We start from the raw sequence: 18,344 nt of genomic DNA, 5'->3' as shown, positions 1-18,344 counted from the left end.
CTCCCTCAAAGAAAAGCTGTGGTGTATTTGTCTATGTTTTTAATTAGAAAATAAAAGCTCTCTTGGTATCCAGAAGTAACTATACTCACAGCTAAGCATTGGGGCATTAGGGGCTATTTCACATTAGACTCAAACAGCCTCACAGTTCAGGCCTGAGCTCATTTCCAGAGACTACTGCCAGTATGTGACTGGAACATTAGAGCCAATTAAAAGGGCCCTGGGGAAATCCCGCCCCGTTTTGTGGAGGTGAGTTTAAGGAATCCTGAACTAACCAGTGAATTCTCCCGAATCTGCGCTTCAATCCTGAAGTGAGGTCACTGAATCTTATTCTAAAATGCCCAAAGTTTTGAGGTTTTCAGTAAATCTGGTTGTTTCTCGGACTTCTAGGCCCCTATGTGACAAAATTCTACCTTTTCTCTTTTGCTTGCTTTTTAACACCCCTCTGTCTTTGTCTTCTCAATTCTGTCTGCCAAAAATAGACATTTTAGCTACCGATATTCAGGCCAGCTGTGCAAAATGCCACAAGATCACTTGACCTCTACTGTATTGGGATTTCATGCAACTTTCCCTGTCAGGGTAGCACTGTCGGTCATATTTTGCTTCTGTATGTTTTTTTAAAAGAGCAGCCATGTTTAATACTGTGAAATACGAGGCGTCCCCTCCTTGCCCCACCCTCTAGAACAGTGATAAATTTCAGCGCGCGCTCAGCAGAATTGGATTGTATTATGCGCAGGACACATGTTCATCACCACAACTGTACTTGCTGGAACGGATGCAAGGAGAATGAATTGCTGAGACTTCAAAATCCCAGTTCCTCAGAACTGATTTTATTAGCCAATGTATACCAAAGATGGGTGCTAAAAGAAGTATTATTTTGCAGGTGTCCTTCATCGCTGGAGCTCTATGATGTTATGGACTGTGGTCTTCCAGCCTTTTGATTATACCTTGCCGGTCGTGTGCTGCTGCAACACCAAAGAGATAGCCTTGCAACCTGTCACCTCCTCCGGCAGGCAGCCGTCCTGGTCTGGGAGAGCGGGGTCAGCGCCAGACTGCAGCAGCAGCTCCACAATGTCTAAAAACTCGCAGGCAGCAGCTGCCAGGAAAATTGGCAAATATGAAAACAAGGTTACTATGAGACCAAGAGAAACGACTATACTCCAGCAGGAAAGGCAAGTGCCGAGCAACGAGGGATCCCAAACAGCAAGAAACGTCACAGTGTGACGACAACTGTGCCATTAGTGTGGATTTTTCCAGGGTTAGGAAAAGCAAATTCACATTTTTGGTTGCCCAGGAGCAAACAGACACATTTTTAAAACTGTGAGGTTTTCAGACTCTATTCTTAAGGATGGGACAAAGAGAAAGAATAAAAACAGTGTTTGAGTATTCGTTTTACTTTGATCAGAATAATGACAGGTGTGCAGGCTATGTCAAAAGGCTAAAAATATTGTAAAAGAAAATATTTTGTTTTGTCTTTGAAGAGGGGGTTAAATGAGTAACTTTAAAATTTTTAAAACAACAACAACAAAAAAGCTAGCCTATGAATCACACCATCCATCTATAGAACTTTTATTTATTTAGAAAAATAATAAATGTCCCCAATCACACTAGGCATAGAAAGGGGACAAGGACCTCTCGATATGGAGACTTATTATGAAGATGGTACGGTATCGTCCCCAGGAAGGACAAACAGACCAAAGGGCTAGAATGGAGAGCCATCTATTCTTCTGCACATATATGGAAACTTGATTTATGATGACGCTGGCATCGCAGATCAGCAAGGAAACAAAGATCCATTAATTCAGAGGCACTGAAACAACTGGGCTAAAGACAAAACCAGGTATTTCATACAAGATGAAACAGAAATGGCAATAAACATATGAAAAGATGAACAACCACATTAGCCGTCAGGGAAATGAAAATTAAAACCAGAAGATACCAATTCATGCCCACTAGATAGGTGAAAATTAAAAACAGACCATACCAAGCACTGAGGAAGCCTGGAACAAGGGCAGCTCCCCTCCGGATGGGCCCTGGTAGGGTCACTTTGGACGACAGTTTGGCATTACGTGTTAAACCTGCACACACACAGGCCCTGCGGCCCAGCAATCCTGCTCTTATTCCCATCCTCCATGGACACTCGTGCATGGGTCTCCAGGAGACGTGCAAGAACGTGTGTAGCATCACTATTCGTAATAGACCCCAATGTAAGCAACGCAAATGCCCATTAAAAATAACGTGAAAATAGAATACTGTTTACTTCTACAATAAAATCCCACACCGCATTGAAAACTAATGAACTATGTTTTACAGACGAGTTTATCTCCAGGACATAATGTTGAGGGAAAGAAGCAAGTCAGAAGAATATATACAGTATGATTACACTTAAACAAAATTTAAAAAATAGACCAAACTAAACACCATTGTTCAGAGAGACAATTATGTAGTGAAACTATAAGGGAAACTGTTAATATAAAATTTGGGATAGTGTTAATCTTGGGGAAGGACCTGCCCATGGAGGGAAGGTCACATGGTTGGATAGGCACACACAGGAGGTTTCGAAGATACTGGCAATGTTCCATTTCTTAAGCTAGGTGGTGGGTTCATTTTTTTAAAGTTACATTTAAAATTCTTCATATACCTTTTATATACTCTTTCACAGTGTGATGTAACATAACAGCAACAACAAATCAAAAAAGAAAAACAGGGAAAGAAAGAAGGGTAGGGAGCTTGATTCAATGGTCATTTTATTGAGTACATGCTATAACAATCCTATCAGTTAAGATTCTTGCTCTGAAGAATTTGTTTAACACCTGGGAGGCTAATATGTAAACTGGACACTCTTAACACAGAATAACTATTGTGGAGCGCGCGTGCACACACACACAGAAACCTGCAAAAGAGTGGGGGTGCAGGTGGAGAAGTTGAGGGGTCAGGGAAAACACGAGTAGTTCATATGTAAACTGAGCTCTGAAGGACAGAGTAAAATTCCAGGTAAGTGGAGACAGAAAGGCATTGCAGGGGGAGAAAACGCCACTAACAGAGGCAGGAGAGCACAGGGAGTGCCCAGAGAACTGTCTGTGGCTTCTGGGACACAATATACAGACAGTCAAAAGCAGAGAGGCTGCACTTGAGTCAAAGTATGCAGGGCCTTGAAAGCTGTACTAAGCCATGCTGACAAAAGTGTGGTTTTGAATGCTATACTAAAGTTTGCATTTATAAAGAAGGGAGTGGCGTAATTTGGCCGCTGTGCTAGGATGATAATTCTACAATGAGTGACTTGGACAGCCTAGAAATTTGTGACAGGTAGACCAATTAGGAAACTACGGTAGTTCTTTCAGGAGGCTTGAAATCAGCCAGTGTCAGCGTGAATATAAAGAAGAGACTGGGCGGGGAGCCTGAGTGGCTCAGTTGGTTAAGCATGATCAGGTCATTATCTTACAGCTCATGAGTTCGAGCCTCACATTGGGCTCTGTGCTGACAGCTTAGAGCCTGGAGCCTGCTTCAGATTCTGTGTCTCCCTCTCTCTCTGACCATCACCCACCCCCCTTCCCCAGCTCACGCTCTCTCTCTCTCTCTCTCTCTCTCTCCTTCAAAAAATAAACATTAAAAAAAAATTAAAGAAGGGACTGGGGGCACCTGGGTGGCTCAGTTGGTTAAGCGGCTGACTTTGGCTCAGGTCATGATCTGACTGTTCCTGAGTTTGAGTTCCGAGTCAGGCTCTGTGCTGACAGCTCAGAGCCTGGAGCCTGCTTCGGATTCTGTGTCTCCTTCTGTCTCTGCCCCTTCCCTGCTTGCACTCTCTCTCTCTCTCAAAGATAAATAAACATAAAAACATTTTTTTTTAAAAGAAGGGATTGAATAAGCCACTGAAATTCATGTGGATAGGACATAGGAAAGTACAGGATGGGCTTTAAGAAAATGTTTATGAACACTAAATTTGACAATTAATAAAGCTGATAAAATGTTATATTTATAGACAAACACGTGTTTATATTTTGTGATTTTCCTGTTGTTTTTTGGAAGAACAGTATTTTATCTCAGGTTTCAAATATTTTTATAGGTTTTTGAAAAGCTTACAGACCCACTGCTTGTGATCATAATGTTTACTACTGAATAAAATGGCCGGAGTATTTCTGCACTTGATATGAAACCCAAGCACATAAAGAAAATTACTGGTAAATCTGAATACATAGAAACCTAAAATTGACAAATTTGAACATATAAAAATTTAAAACAGCTATACCACACACACAAAATATGATATATAAAGGTAAACCATAAATTGGGAAACATATTCACATATATAACACATACAAGAGCTAATATCCTTGATATCTAAAAAGTGTTAACAAATCAATCCAAAAGGATAATGGGCAAAAGAACTGTAAGAACCAAAGATGATAACTTACGTTTTCAGTCTGGGAGACCACAGAGATGTTGGTGACATTATCTCTAAAATAAGGAACCATAATAAGGAAGAGCAGGAGTTTTTGGAGGGGAAGAGAAGAAGAAAATGATGGAAGGGGAGAAATAATCTTAGTTTGAGACATGATAAATATTAGGAATACTGGTATTACTAATACTGGTAGAGGTACTAGAAAATGTCCATAAAACTCACAGAAGATAAGACAGGAGAAAAACCAAGATGACCTTGGGTATGACAATGATTTTTTAGCTATGACACCAAAGGCACAATTCGTGAAAGAAAGAATTGATAAGCTGGGACTCATTAAAATAAAAAAACTTCTGCTCTGTGAAAGACTATGGTAAGGGAATGACAAGGCAAACACAAACTGGGAGAATATATTTGCAAAGACACATCTGATAAAGGACTACTACCCAAAATATACAAACAACTCTTAAGGCTCAACAACAGGAAAACAAGTATTGGATTAAAAATGGGGTCAAAGACCTTAACGGAGGCCTCACCACAGAAGATCTACAGATGGCAAATAAGCTTTTGGAAAGTGTATTCCCACATCATGTCATCAGGGAAATGCAAATTAAAAGAACATACCAGTACACACCTATCAGAATGGCCAAAATGTGGGACACTGGCAACAGCAAGTGCTAGTGAGGATGTGGAGCAACAGGAACTCACTCATTGCTGGTGGGAATGCGAAACGGTACAGCCATTTGGAAAGCAGTGTGGTGGTTTCTTACAAAACGAAACATACCCTTACCATATGACCCAGCACCCATGCTCTTTGGTATCCACTCAAAAACCTGCACATGAATGTCTGCAGCAGCTTTAATCCTAATTGCCAAAACTTGGAAGCAACCAAGAGGTCCTTCAATAGGTGATGGATAAATAAGCTATGATACATCCAGACAGTGTAATATTACTCAGCACTAAAACGAAATGAGATACCAAGCTATCAAAGGACATAGAGAAACCTTAAATATATATTACTAAGTGAAAGAAGCCAATCTGAAAGGATTACCTACTGTACGATTTCAACTATATGAACATTCTGGAAAAGGCAAAACTACAGAAATAGTAAAAAGATCAGTGGTTTCCAGAGGCAGGGGTGAGAGAGGGATAAACAGGTAGAGCACAGTGGATTTTTAGGGCAGTGAAAATGTATGATATCATAATGATCGATACATGTCATTTTACATTTGTCTATAGAATACACAATGAGAGTGAACCGTAATGTAAACTTTGGACCTTGGGTGATTATGATAATAATTTTAATAATTATGAGAATAATTTTATGTATGTAGGTTCATCAACTATAACAAATGTACCACTCTGATCGGAGATGTTGATAATGACAGAGTGTGAAATAATAGAAAAGATACATATTGGTCTCTGTCCCCAGTTCCTGACATAGAGCTCCTAAAACCTCTGGACTTTCCTAAGTGATAAGAGCACTAGAGGCGTCTTTTGTTCTAATACTTGGTCTCTGACCCTGGTTCTTGACACAGAGCTCCTAAATCACTTGGAATTTCCTGGATAATAGGAATATCTTTTGTTTTAATGAAGTGACTCTTGGTGAGCTTCTGGATTGCTTCAGAAAGAGAGCTGGTCACCAAAGAGACCAAGCCATGATTAGAAGCTTGTAATTTTCATGGGGCCACTGGGTGCCTCAGTCGGTTAAGTGTCCGACTGTGGCTCAGGTCACGATCTCATGGTTCGTGAGTTTGAGCCCCGTGTTGGGCTCTGTGCTGACAGCTCAGAGCCTGGAGCCTGCTTGGGATTCTGTGTCTCCCTCTGTCTCTGCCTACCTCCCCCCCCCCGCCCCCCCGCCGGGTGGCAAAAATAAATAAACATTTAAAAATTTATAAAAAAAAAAAAAGCTTGTAATTTTCAGCCCCAACCTCCATCCTCTGGGAAGGGGAGAGAGGCTGGAGATTGAGTTAATGATCAATCATGCCTATGTAATGAAGCCTCCATAAAAATCCTCCAAGTATGGGGTTCAGAGAACTTCTGGGCTGCTGAACACCTGGAAATATGTAACAGGTGGTACTGGTAAGGGCATGGAAACTCTGTTCCCCTTCCCCCATATCTGGTCCAGTGTATCTTTTCCATCTCCATGTTCATCTGTATCCTTTATCATATCCTTTTATATTAAACCAGTAAACCTAAGTGTCTCCTTGAGTTCTGGGAGCCACTCTAGCAAATTATCAAACCCAAGAAGGGGTCATGAAACCACAATTTATAGATGGTTGGTCAGAAGTGCAGATGACAACTTGGGACTTGGGACTGGCATCTGAAGGCAGAGGTGTAGTCTTGTGGGACTGAGGGGAAGGTAGATAGTGTCTGAATTGAATTAAGTGGAAGAACATTCAGCTGGTATCACAGAGAATTGCTTGTTGTGAGGAAAAACTCACAACACACAGTGACCAGCAGTGAAGTGTGGTAGTAGTGTGAGAGTAAAGGAGAAACACACAGGGAGCAGGTTTGTTCTTCAGAACAAGGTTCTTTAGAGGCAGACTATACATGGGGTAAGAGGTATATGGAAAATCTCTGTACCTTCCCCTCAATTTTGCTGTGAACCTACAACTGCTCTTTATTGATCACCCAAGCAAGCATTTGTAATTGGGTCTATTTCTGGGTTATCTACCAAGTTTCGCTGATTTATACACCTAGCTCTTGACCAATACCACATTGTCTTAATGTCTGTAACTTTATAGTAAGTCCTGAAGTAAGGGTGCGTCCTCTATCCGGGTCCTTTGCTTTTCCATATAACTTTTAGAATCAGCTTGTAAATTTTTTCAGAAAGTCCTGCTGGAATTTTGATTGGGAGTACATATAAATCAATTTGAGGAGAATGGAGAGCTTAACAACATCAAGTCTTTTGATCAATGAACAACAGTATCTCTGTCCATTTATTTTGATTTATCCTTAAGAATTTAATTTTGAGGCTACTATAAATAGTATTTTTAAAAATTCTGACTTCCAGTTGGTTCATTGCAAGTATAAAGGAAAACAACTGATATCTGTATACTGACCTTGTGTTTTTAACTTTCAGTTTCCAACTGTTCATTACCAGTGTATAGGAATTTTTTTTGGTAAACTGATTTTCTATCCTGCAAACTTGCTGAACTCAATTTATTTTCTTTTATTATTTGTTTGTCTTAGTTACAAAAATTATTTCTGCTCCTTTCATACACCTTATTGTGCTGGAAATGGTCTTGCAGACACATCTGAAATAACATACTGTCACATACTCTATTATTTATTTATTTTTTTAATGTATGAAATTTACTGTCAAATTGGTTTGCATACAACACCCAGTGCTCATCCCAAAAGATGCCCTCTTCAATGCCCATCACCTACCCTCCCCTCCCTCCCACCCCCCATCAGCCCTCAGTTTGTTCTCAGGTTTTAAGAGTCTCTTATGCTTTGGCTTTCTCCCACTCTAACCTCTTTTTTTTTTCCTTCCCCTCCCCCATGGGTTTCTGTTAAGTTTCTCAGGATCCACATAAGAGTGAAAACATATGGTATCTGTCTTTCTCTGTATGACTTATTTCACTTAGCATCACACTCTCCAGTCCCATCCACGTTGCTACAAAGGGCCAGATTTCATTCTTTCTCATTGCCACGTAGTACTCCATTGTGTATATAAACCACGATTTCTTTACCCGTTCATCAGTTGATGGACATTTAGGCTCTTTCCATAATTTGGCTATTGTTGAGAGTGCTGCTATAAACACTGGGGTACAAGTGCCCCTATGCATCAGTACTCCTGTATCCCTTGGGTAAATTCCTAGCAGTACTACTGCTGGGTCATAGGGTAGGTCTATTTTTAATATTTTGAGGAACCTCCACACTATTTTCCAGAGCACACACTCTATTTAAAGGCAAAGCACCACAGGTAAAGCTGATCATCTGTCCAGAGTTCCCAGCTTATGGTATCTCACTTCCTGATTTTACATTGAGTCACAAATATCCTCTCCAAAAAATGTTAAGGGAGCTGTAAAAAATCATCACTTTATTCAGTATTAAAGTTGTAGAAATGGAGAATATTTTCTTTAAGAAATGAAAAACTAAGAGGAAAATGCTACTTAACATCGTTTGTACGTTGGCATAGGCCAGCAGGAAAAAATACTGTGATAAGCTTGTCTCTTTGATACCAAGAAGACATTCTAGTTCAAGCTTTAACATGCTTCCTATGTCTTCACTAGATGCTTCTTTTCTGCTGCTTCATTCTTTTCCATAGTTCACATCAGAGAATTGGTACAGCCTTTAAAACTTCATTAACAGGAACAAATCCAATATCTACAGATTTCGTCTCATAAGGCATTTTAACCCATCAGATAGCCCGGCAGTTTCATTCTCACAAATACTCTAGCCATGAAAAAACTCAATAGGATACAGACAAATCCAATGAATAGAAGAAGAAATCTACTGAGTTTTGGAATGTTTGGTGCATTCGATTGGTCTGGGATTGTGAAACCTAAACCTCCCATTCACTGTAAACAGGAAGCTGGATGCGAGTCCTTCCATAATATATTGTCCATTTACTGTGTAGGCCAAGAAAGCTACTGGTCTCTGATGTCCATGGTCACTGGTCATAGAACCAACACTTGGAGGTTCAACAATAACATCATAAATTATTCCTCTGGTAATGGGGAAGTAAGACACCACCACCAGAGCATACACCCTCATGGCCGATGGCATATGTACCCAGGGCGGCTTCTTTTTTTTTTTTTTTTTTTTAATTTTTTTTTGAACGTTTATTTATTTTTGGGACAGAGAGAGACAGAGCATGAACGGGGGAGGGGCAGAGAGAGAGGGAGACACAGAATCGGAAACAGGCTCCAGGCTCTGAGCCATCAGCCCAGAGCCCGACGCGGGGCTCGAACTCCGGGACGGCGAGATCGTGACCTGGCTGAAGTCGGACGCTTAACCGACTGCGCCACCCAGGCGCCCCCAGGGCGGCTTCTTCAGCTTCAGGTTGGGGCATTCGAGCACTAAGAACAGGACCCAGCACAAAGTCTCCATTTTGGTAATGGCAGGGGAGCCTCTCGACCTCCTGAACTCGATTTATTAATTCTATTTTTTTAAAAATAGATTCTTTGGGGTTTTCTACGTAGGTGGTCATGGCATCTGTGAATAAAGGATGTTTTATTTCTTCCTTTCAAACCCATATACTTTTTACTTCTTTCCTTTGGTTAATGCACTGACTAGAACTTCTAGTATGATGCTGAATCAAAGGGGAGGGTGGACATATTTGCTTGCTCTGGATCAGAAGGAAAGCCTTTTGCCTTTCACCATTAAGAATCATGTTAGCTATCAATTACTTCAGGTTGAGAAAATTCCCTTCTGTTCTTATTTTGCTGCATTTTTTTTTTTAATCATGAAGGGAGGTTGAATTTTGTCAACTGTTTTTTCTTTTTTTTTACATATATGGAAACAATCATATGTTTTGCTTTGGTTTTGATCTGTTGATATGGTGAAATACAATGATTTTCCATTGCTGAACCAACCTTGCATTCCTAGGATAAAGGCATTTGAGTATGATTTATTATCCTTTTTGTATATTGTATATACAATATAACATTATATTCATGGGAGATATTGGCCTGCAGTTTTCTTTTCCTCTAGAGTCTTTTTCTGGTTTTGGTATTAGGGTAATGTCAGCCTAATAGAATGAGCTGGACAGTATTCCTTCTCTTACTTTCTGAAAGAGTTGATGTGTAGAATTAGTTTTACTTCTTCCTTAAACATTTAGTATAATTCACCAGTGAAGCAACTGGGGCCTGGAAATTTTGTTGTGGAAAAGTTGTTAGCTACAAATTCAATGTCCTTAATAAATAGATATAGGGCTATCTAGGTTATTAATTTCTTTTTTGGCTTTGTGTCTTTTAAGAAATGTGTCCATTTCCTCCAAGTTATCTAATTTATTGCTATAAAGTTGCTCATAATGTTCCCTTATTTGCTTCATAATATCTGTATGGTTTGTGACGTCTCCTTTTTGTTCCTGAAAATAGTACTTTATTTATTTTTTATTGCTCTAGCTAGAGGCCAACCAGGTTTATTAACCATCTCAAAGATTTTCAATGATTTCATGGATTTTTGGTTTTCTATTTCCACAATTTCTACTCTGATTTAAAAAAAAATTAATGTTTATTTATTTTTGAGAGAGACAGAGGCAGAATGCGAGTGGCTTAGGGGCAGAGAGAGAGGGAGACACAGAATCCAAAGCAGGCTCCAGGCTCTGAGCTGTCAGCACAGAGCCCGACACGGGGCTCAAACTCACGAGCTGTGAAATCACGACCTGAGCTGAAGTTGGACACTCAACCGGCTGAGCCACCCAGGCGCCCCTACTCTGATCTTTATTATTTTATGCCCATGCTTGTCTTGGGCTTAATTTGCTCTTCTTTCTCTAACTTTTGAAAGGTAGAATCTTGGGTCATTGAGAGCTTTCTTCTTTTCTAATAAAAGCACTTAATTCCCCTCTAAGCACTACTGTAGCTGCATCCCAAAATTCTGATAGAGTGTTTTTCTTTTCATTCAGTTCAAAATATTTTGTAATTTCCCTTGGAATTTCTTCTTTGACCTATGAGTTATTTAGAAGTGTGTTGAAGTTTTGCACAATTGTGTGTGTGGGAGATTTCCAGATATGTGTTTGTAAATGACTTCTAATTTAATTCTGTGGTGGTCTCAGGGAAAACTTCAAAATATTTGTTGAAGTTTGTTTTATGGCCTAAATATGGTTTATCTTGATAAGTGTTCCAAGTGTACTTGAAATGATGTATTCTGTTTATTAGGTGGAGTGTTCTGTTCTATAGATGTTCTAGAGAGATCTACAGATGTTAATTAAGTCAAGTTGGTTGTTAGTATTGTTCAATTCTTTCATATGCTTGCTAAATTTTTATCCACTTGCTCTGTCAATTACTAATTTATAGTTTAACAATGAGTTGTTTTTTCCTTGCTACTCTATGTCTCAGTTTTGATTGCAGAACGTATGGAGAAGGACACTATTTACATCCAGAAATAGCTATGCCTCTTCTACTGTCATACAGTTAATATGGGTGTTGAGTCAATCTGGCCAGCAGCTGAACTGGGTTTGGGTTTTGTTGCTGCTACAGATAACTTCAATGCATCACACACTTTAAAATTCCTCCACCCGTGGGCTGCAGTTACCTTGTTTCTTGAGTGTCCTCGGGTGCCAGTATTCTTGCCCCCCCCCCCCCCCCCCCCGCAGCCTTCAGCAGTCTCTGCACGTCTACTACAGAGGGAGTTTCTCTCTGCACTCTTGCTCCTTCTCCATCAATAAGAGTGCGATTGCTTATTAGGGCAAGCCTCATGGCCTCTTTGTCCTTTTGGGCTGGTCTCAGTCTTAGGCAGGTCCTCAGAGGTGGCAATTTCTCAGTGTTCCTGCATCCCTGCCCCCCAGATGTCAACCAAACTCTACCTTGTATGAGGGAAAACATATCTGGAGAGGGAGAGAGCTTCATGCCCTGCCCTCAGTGGCGAGAAATGTCTGCTTGGTGTCAGTGTAGGGCTCCCTGTCCTTCCCGAGTGGCAGGCAGATTTTGCTTTTACTCCTCCTTCAAAAGCAGTGGATATCTGCCTGAGCCTGGGGACAAGAGAAGAGGACAGAAAAGTTTTCTGCTCTTTCTGAGGGTCTTAAGTATTTTGCTTTGTATGAAATAAGAATCCAGGGAAATGGCAGGGTTTCATGCCTGTGTGTCACTGGGAAGGGCTCTCTCTGTTCTCAGTTCCTCTTATGGTTCTCCCAGTTTATGGCAAAGAGCATGTGAATGAGGATTCCTCTTGGGTCTGAGGCTCCCTGTTACTCTAGAATGTCAGACTAACTCACTTTAAGAATCTGTTGATTTTAGCTGTTTTCTTACCAGCGTTTATGGTGGCTGCTTCCTCCTTAGGTGCTCCACTGAAGGCGAAACAGTTTGTGTGTCTTGTGGGGGACTGTCATCCTTTGGAATCCAGTTTACTTTGCTGCCATGCAACCTCTGCTATCTGATGGGCTCAAGAAATTAACAATCTTGTAGATTATCTATCCTTTTCTTCTTGTTAGGATGGGAGCATTGTTCTCTTATAGTTTTCTGTATCTTAAGTGGAAGTAGAACTCTATAGGAGTTTAGTTTTAAATGGTTTAGTAGTGATATTTCTTCTTTTGCTCTTTATTGTTACTCAGATAGTTTCTCTGGCTCCTTGACTCTTTCCTCTGCTGGTGGGTGTTTCCAGCTCTGGCCCCCCTGCTATGTGCTGCTCAATGGCATAGAGTCAACAGCCAAAACCAGGTTGTGATGAGTTATATCCTTGGGACAGCTTCACTCAGGCACCAATCTCTACATAATAACACAGGCTCAGAGGTGGTGCTAAGTGAATAGAGATGGAGAGGAGAATTTACTCTGAGCTAAAATCAGACCATTTGAGAACCCTATCTCTGTCTTCAGTGGTGTGGGATTTCTTAGAAAGCTACCAGGATTATAAATGTTAAATTAACATTTGATGGATGAATGAATAATACATAGAGAGTAGGAGAAAAGGGAGAAAAAGGCAAGAACTGCCTAGTCCAGTCCTGGGACAGGTATTAATGGGCTGAGATTGTATTTTGTTATGGTATGCCACAGACAGGGAGGAAGGCGGAGACAGAATATCCCACCAGGCCCAGGATTCAACAGAAAGTATGTAGGAATACAATATCCCTTCAAGAATTTAAAGTGATGTCCCTCAAATAATATAATGAAGATTTTAGTTTTACATTTCCGAATGGTTTTACCATGAATCACTGTACACCAGATTGGATTCCAATGGAAGGCAGTCTCTTATAACATATAACAAAGTTAAAGACACACTGCCTAGTATCAAGTAGTTGTGAGAAGAGATATTTATCCGGTATAGAACTAGCTACATGACATTTATATTTTGAGAAATAATCATTTAACCTTTTTGCCGCAGTTATCAGTCTCAACTTATTGTAAGAAAACAGTTAGGTTTTAAAATTGGAACTTTTAAAGCAGGATCAGAGGAATAAATTTCCTAGTGTATAAATCTGTAATACAGGATAATAACTACTACGATCTGTCAGATTACACTTGGCACAAATCTAACCCAATACTTAAGGCTCCTAAGCATGAAGATCAAGGCTAAGTAGATGTGTACTATGGCTGAAGACACTAAGCTGGCCATCTCAGACAAAGGAGCATTAATTTCATACATGGCATATAATGAATCGACTTTCCCAACAGTGAGATAGAATATAACATATGAGTACTAACCCAGGAATAGAGCTTAAATTTTTAAGTTCCACATCTAAAGGACCACAGCCAACCAGCTGAGAAAAGGCTAAGCAGGCTACATAATAATCCCCTAACCTAACAAATGTGAGCGAAATTTTAGCTCAAGTCTAACTGTAAAGTGAGGTTTAAATCAGGAAGTTCAGGAGGAACCTGGCTGGCTCAGTAGGTAGAGCACGCGACTCTTGATCTTGGGGGTCATGAGTTCAAGTTCCACACTGGGTGTAGAGCCTACTTAAAAAAAAAGGAAAGAAAAAAGAGTAAATTAGGAATTTCAGGGTTGCAGAATAGTCTTTCAGAGTGAGGGATATGGTGTCCATAAGGAAAATGAGTTAATTATTAACAAATGCCTGGGATTTATGCAAAGACAGACTGATATGAGCACAAGGAATCAAGCAATCAGGAAGTTGTAATAGAAAAAAGGGAAGGGAAGAGGAAGACTGGTTTAAAAGACAAGAGGAAACCATACAGGTGAGCCTTATCCTTGCAGGAGGAAGACACATACTTCTTGGAGATGCACCATTGATTTGGTAATCATCAATTACCTTTGTTTCGCAGAGAGCCAACTGGCAAATATAGGTGCCCAACAATAGTGTAAAAAAATACGGTTTGTACCCCCACTTAGTTGGTGAGCTACTTGATTACGTGCTTTGTTATATTCTCTTCTCCATCTAGCACAGTGCTGGGAACTTGGTATTTGCTCAAAACTCATTAGTTAATTGATTCTCCGCCTTTGGCATCTTCAAGTAAAGAACAATTCACAAAGCAGAGTCATCTTTCAGAAATGTGTGAGCTTCCCATCCCCTCAAAATGGACAAAGGCAAAGAAGATGAGAGAGGGGAAGGGTGCTAACATTTTACCAAATTAATGAGGGGATATATTGGTGCCCACAATGTGCTGGGAAATACAAAAACAGTCATAAGCCTGTCTCGGAAAAGCTTGAGCAAGTCTACAGGGATTAGAACGGTTGCTGAATTTATGGTACCCTGGGAACCTCTATTTGTCAAGTGCCATAGAGGCAGCCCTGACACTGGCACAGGTGAAGATGAATTTTCATTCAGAGCAGTGAGCCTTCTGACTCCATTAATCCTCAGGGTTTTGATGATGAATTTCTTTCCTTTTTTATTTTATTTATTTTCACTCTAATGCCTCCTCCCACTGCCCTGTAACAGTGTGGAAGGAACAGAACAGATGGTGCTTTACGTGGAAGACCGAGGGCTCATGAGGATACAAAGCCTGCCCACTCTGAAATCACATGACTGCACGTGCAAGGAAAAGCCTTGATTTCCCCTGGGAGACACAGACGCAATGATGTTAGTATTCCCAGTGGAGGGAGAGGAGGGGAAGGCTAACAGGCCATTTACAAGGAAGACCACACTTACACTAATATACTCTTCAGCAAGAACCATGTTTAATCACAAAACAACAGGAGGACCGGTATGTGAAGATTAAAAAACACCAAAGTTAAACAGAGGCAAATATGGGTTTTAGAACGGTGTTTTGCAAAACCCATTTAAAATGAACTAGTGAGGACATACAGTAGTAGAATACTGGCCTCTAGTTAACCTGCCATTGGCTCTGACCCAGTTTTAATCGGAAGAAGCCAGGATTTACAACCTGCTTAAGGATGGAGTTTGACAACTGCTATAATCAGAAGAGCTGTCAACACAAGGACAGCTGTCAAGCCAAACTGTAATTCATAAAAAATAATAGCTAAGCCCCCAAGACATCCCTAACATTGTCTGCACTTACTGATTTAACTGTACTTACAGTTTTATGAAAGTTCCCCAAACAGGTTAAGGATCCTAAAATCAAATCAAATCAAATCAAAAAATAGCTATGGAGTACCTATTAAATAAAAAAGGTTAAATACTACTGACTAAATGGATAAAATATGTCCAGCAGATTCCCTAGCACACAGTGCTTAATAAACAGTAATTATTATTACATGTCAAACTCTGTTTTGATGACCTCAAAAAGTGGCAGAAGTCTAGTGACCTGGTAAAAAATCTTAATTAAAGATGAATCACTCCTATAAGTGATTATTAATTAAACTTAAAATATTAATTTCATGAAATATTCCTGAGTTGTCAGAATATTTTAGTTTTATATATTTGTAACGCCAAAACCTCTTAACTAATGACATTATCTTAGTGCTTAATTATCTTGATTATAATATACATGGTATTTGTTTTGTTTTTTATGCAATGAATAATATAACCCGAGAGAGAGAGAAATGGAGGTTGTTTTACTAGATCAATTTTCGGCAGGATTCCTAAATCAGAGATAATTTTTATTAATGTCTAAACTCTCAGTGAACAGAAAGAAGAATATAAAAGCACATGGATGGACACAGATATTGATAAAGTACAGCTCTGAAAAATAGCCTTGATGCACTGTCTTAGGTGACCAATGATAAAGAATTTTCATTTATTTTATTTCTGTAAAAGACTGTCTTTCAGAAAATAATGTCTGCTTTAAAAGGATACCAGGACTGTAATTTTTTATGAAATTATGAAAACATGATTGGAACTGGAGTCAGAAGACCTGGACAAGTGTCTTGGCTCTGCTACTACACTTGAATTACCCTGTCAAGGTCACTTGACCCCTCTAGACTTCAGTTTGTCCATTTGCAAATGTATGAAAACAAGGCTTACCTCCAACATTTGTTGGAAAGGTTAAGAGATTACATATATGAAAACAGTACCACCACCACCTTATGTCTGTTTGGGTTTGGAGGCTTTTTGTGTGTGAATATTTTGTTAGAGTATATATAAGTTAAATAGAGAAGAACACCAAAATCATCTATACAAATTTTCTTAAGATGATATCATCCATGTAACCAGCACATAGATCAAGAATCAGATCATTATTTGAATCTCAGGAACACTGCTGCCCTGTTAACCCCTTCTAAATACTACCTACCCATTTCTTCAAGGTAACCATTATCCTGTTTACTACTGTTGGAGATGAATTTTTCCTGTTTTTGACCTTTATACAAATGGATGCATACAGTATGTACTCTTTTGTATCTGGCAATTTGAACTTAACAGTATGTTTGTGAGATTCATCCAAGGTGTTGCATGTGGTTATAGTTCTTTTTTATTGCTGTATAGTATTCCACTGGATGACTACCTTACCTGATCAGGTCTCATAATTCCTGAATCTGAAGATTAGAGTGTTTTTATCAATTATTGAAATTATCAGTAAATTTATCTTCAAGTATCGATTCTTACCTACTTTCTCCTTCTGGAACTCTTACTTAAAAATGCTAGACTTTATTATTTTACACTCAATGTCTCTTCCACATTTTCATTTATCTTCTGTGTTGCCATTTAGAACTATCTTTCAGTGCACCATTTTCTTTAAAAAATTTGTTTTAATGTTTATTTATTTTTGAGAGAGACAGAGACAGAGTGTGAGCAGGGGAGGGGCAGAGGGAGAGGGAGACACAGAATCTGAAGCAGGCTCCAGGCTCTGAGCTGTCAGCACAGAGCCTGATGCGGGGCTCGAACTCACGAGCCATGAGATCATGACCTGAGCCGAAGTCAGATGCTCAACCAACTGAGCCACACAGGCGCCCCTCAGTTCACCATTTTCTAAAAGGTCTATTTATTTTGAGAGAGAGAGAGAGAGTGAGAGTGAGAGTGAGACAGAGCGCACAAGCAGGGGAGGGGCGGCGGGTGGCGGCAGGGGGAGAGAATTCCAAAGCAGGCTCTGCACTTATAGTGTGGAGCCAGACGCAGGACTCAAACCGTGAGAGTCAGACACTTAACCAACTGAGCCACCCAGGCACTTCTCAGTTCACCATTTTTTTAAACCTGTGCCAATTCTGCACTTTATAAACTATCCACTATAAAATTTCTGTATTTTTTTATTTATTGAAGTTCATTTGGTTCTCTTGTGAATCTCTCTGTTCTTTTTTTGAATGTCTTATTCTTAGGTTTTTCATCCACTGATTTTATATAAACTTATTCTGATAATTTCTATCTAGTAGTTTTATTCAAGTTCTTCAAAGTCTAATCGTGAGGTTTATTATGTCTGCTGACAATCACTTAAGTATATTTTGTAATTTTGGACTGTAAGCTCATTTTCAGCAGGGCTTCTTTGTATAGGAATTTTGTGCCATCCTGGTTGAGGATGTGTCCCTCAAGAGAAGTTTAGCATTTGCTTTTGCCACCTCATGGGTAACCTGTCTAGACACTTATTATGTTAATTTATTGACTTGAGGATTTCTGAAATAATCAGAGTATAAATTAAACCCAAACTCGCATGAGATGGGGACTTTTTTTTTTCCCCACCCAGATTTTGGTATCTGGCAAATAAGCTGCTTTGTCTTCCTTTCTTACAGGTAGGGCGACTTTTTCTAATGTAATTATTACTATTATTATTTTTTAACTGAGGGTATAGCCCTTTGAATGTCCTGGCTTATGTGCAGGTTTCAGTTCTAACTCCTCATTATTTCTTATTCAAGATGTATCATTTCCAGGGTTTGGTGGCATTGAAACCCAAACCTGCAGTTTTCCCAAATTAGATAGTGTTAGCTCACACACTTACCACTATGGTTACCACATCCTTGTATATTGGGTGAGAGTTGAAGACACCTAAAGTCTGGGGACATCCTT

At 39.7% G+C, this 18,344-nt stretch overlaps 2 protein-coding genes across 4 annotated transcripts in view; both read right to left on the bottom strand.

Moving 5' to 3' along the window:
- Positions 1-805: 805 nt before the first annotated feature.
- ACBD6 (acyl-CoA binding domain containing 6) overlaps positions 806-18,344 on the bottom strand; it is a 202,505-nt gene continuing 184,966 nt past the window's right edge. For 2 of the 3 annotated variants that reach the window (XM_043568326.1, XM_043568329.1), the window contains one exon: positions 806-1,093. In XM_043568326.1, the coding sequence (XP_043424261.1) occupies positions 939-1,093 (155 nt within the window). In that variant the 3' untranslated portion in view covers positions 806-938. Of the gene's footprint in view, positions 1,094-15,489; positions 15,525-18,344 lie in introns of all 3 variants that reach the window. The other variant, XM_043568327.1, reaches the window with a different exon arrangement.
- On the bottom strand, positions 8,415-10,616 carry LOC122476078 (oligosaccharyltransferase complex subunit OSTC-like). The gene is given in 3 exon segments (XM_043568331.1): positions 8,415-8,922; positions 8,924-9,140; positions 9,387-10,616. Coding segments are annotated over 3 exon segments (453 nt in total). The 5' UTR covers positions 9,455-10,616; the 3' UTR covers positions 8,415-8,754.

Source organism: Prionailurus bengalensis, chromosome E4, assembly GCF_016509475.1.
Source record: "Prionailurus bengalensis isolate Pbe53 chromosome E4, Fcat_Pben_1.1_paternal_pri, whole genome shotgun sequence".
Lineage (NCBI taxonomy): Eukaryota > Metazoa > Chordata > Mammalia > Carnivora > Felidae > Prionailurus > Prionailurus bengalensis.
This window is presented reverse-complemented; position numbering and strand designations above follow the sequence as displayed.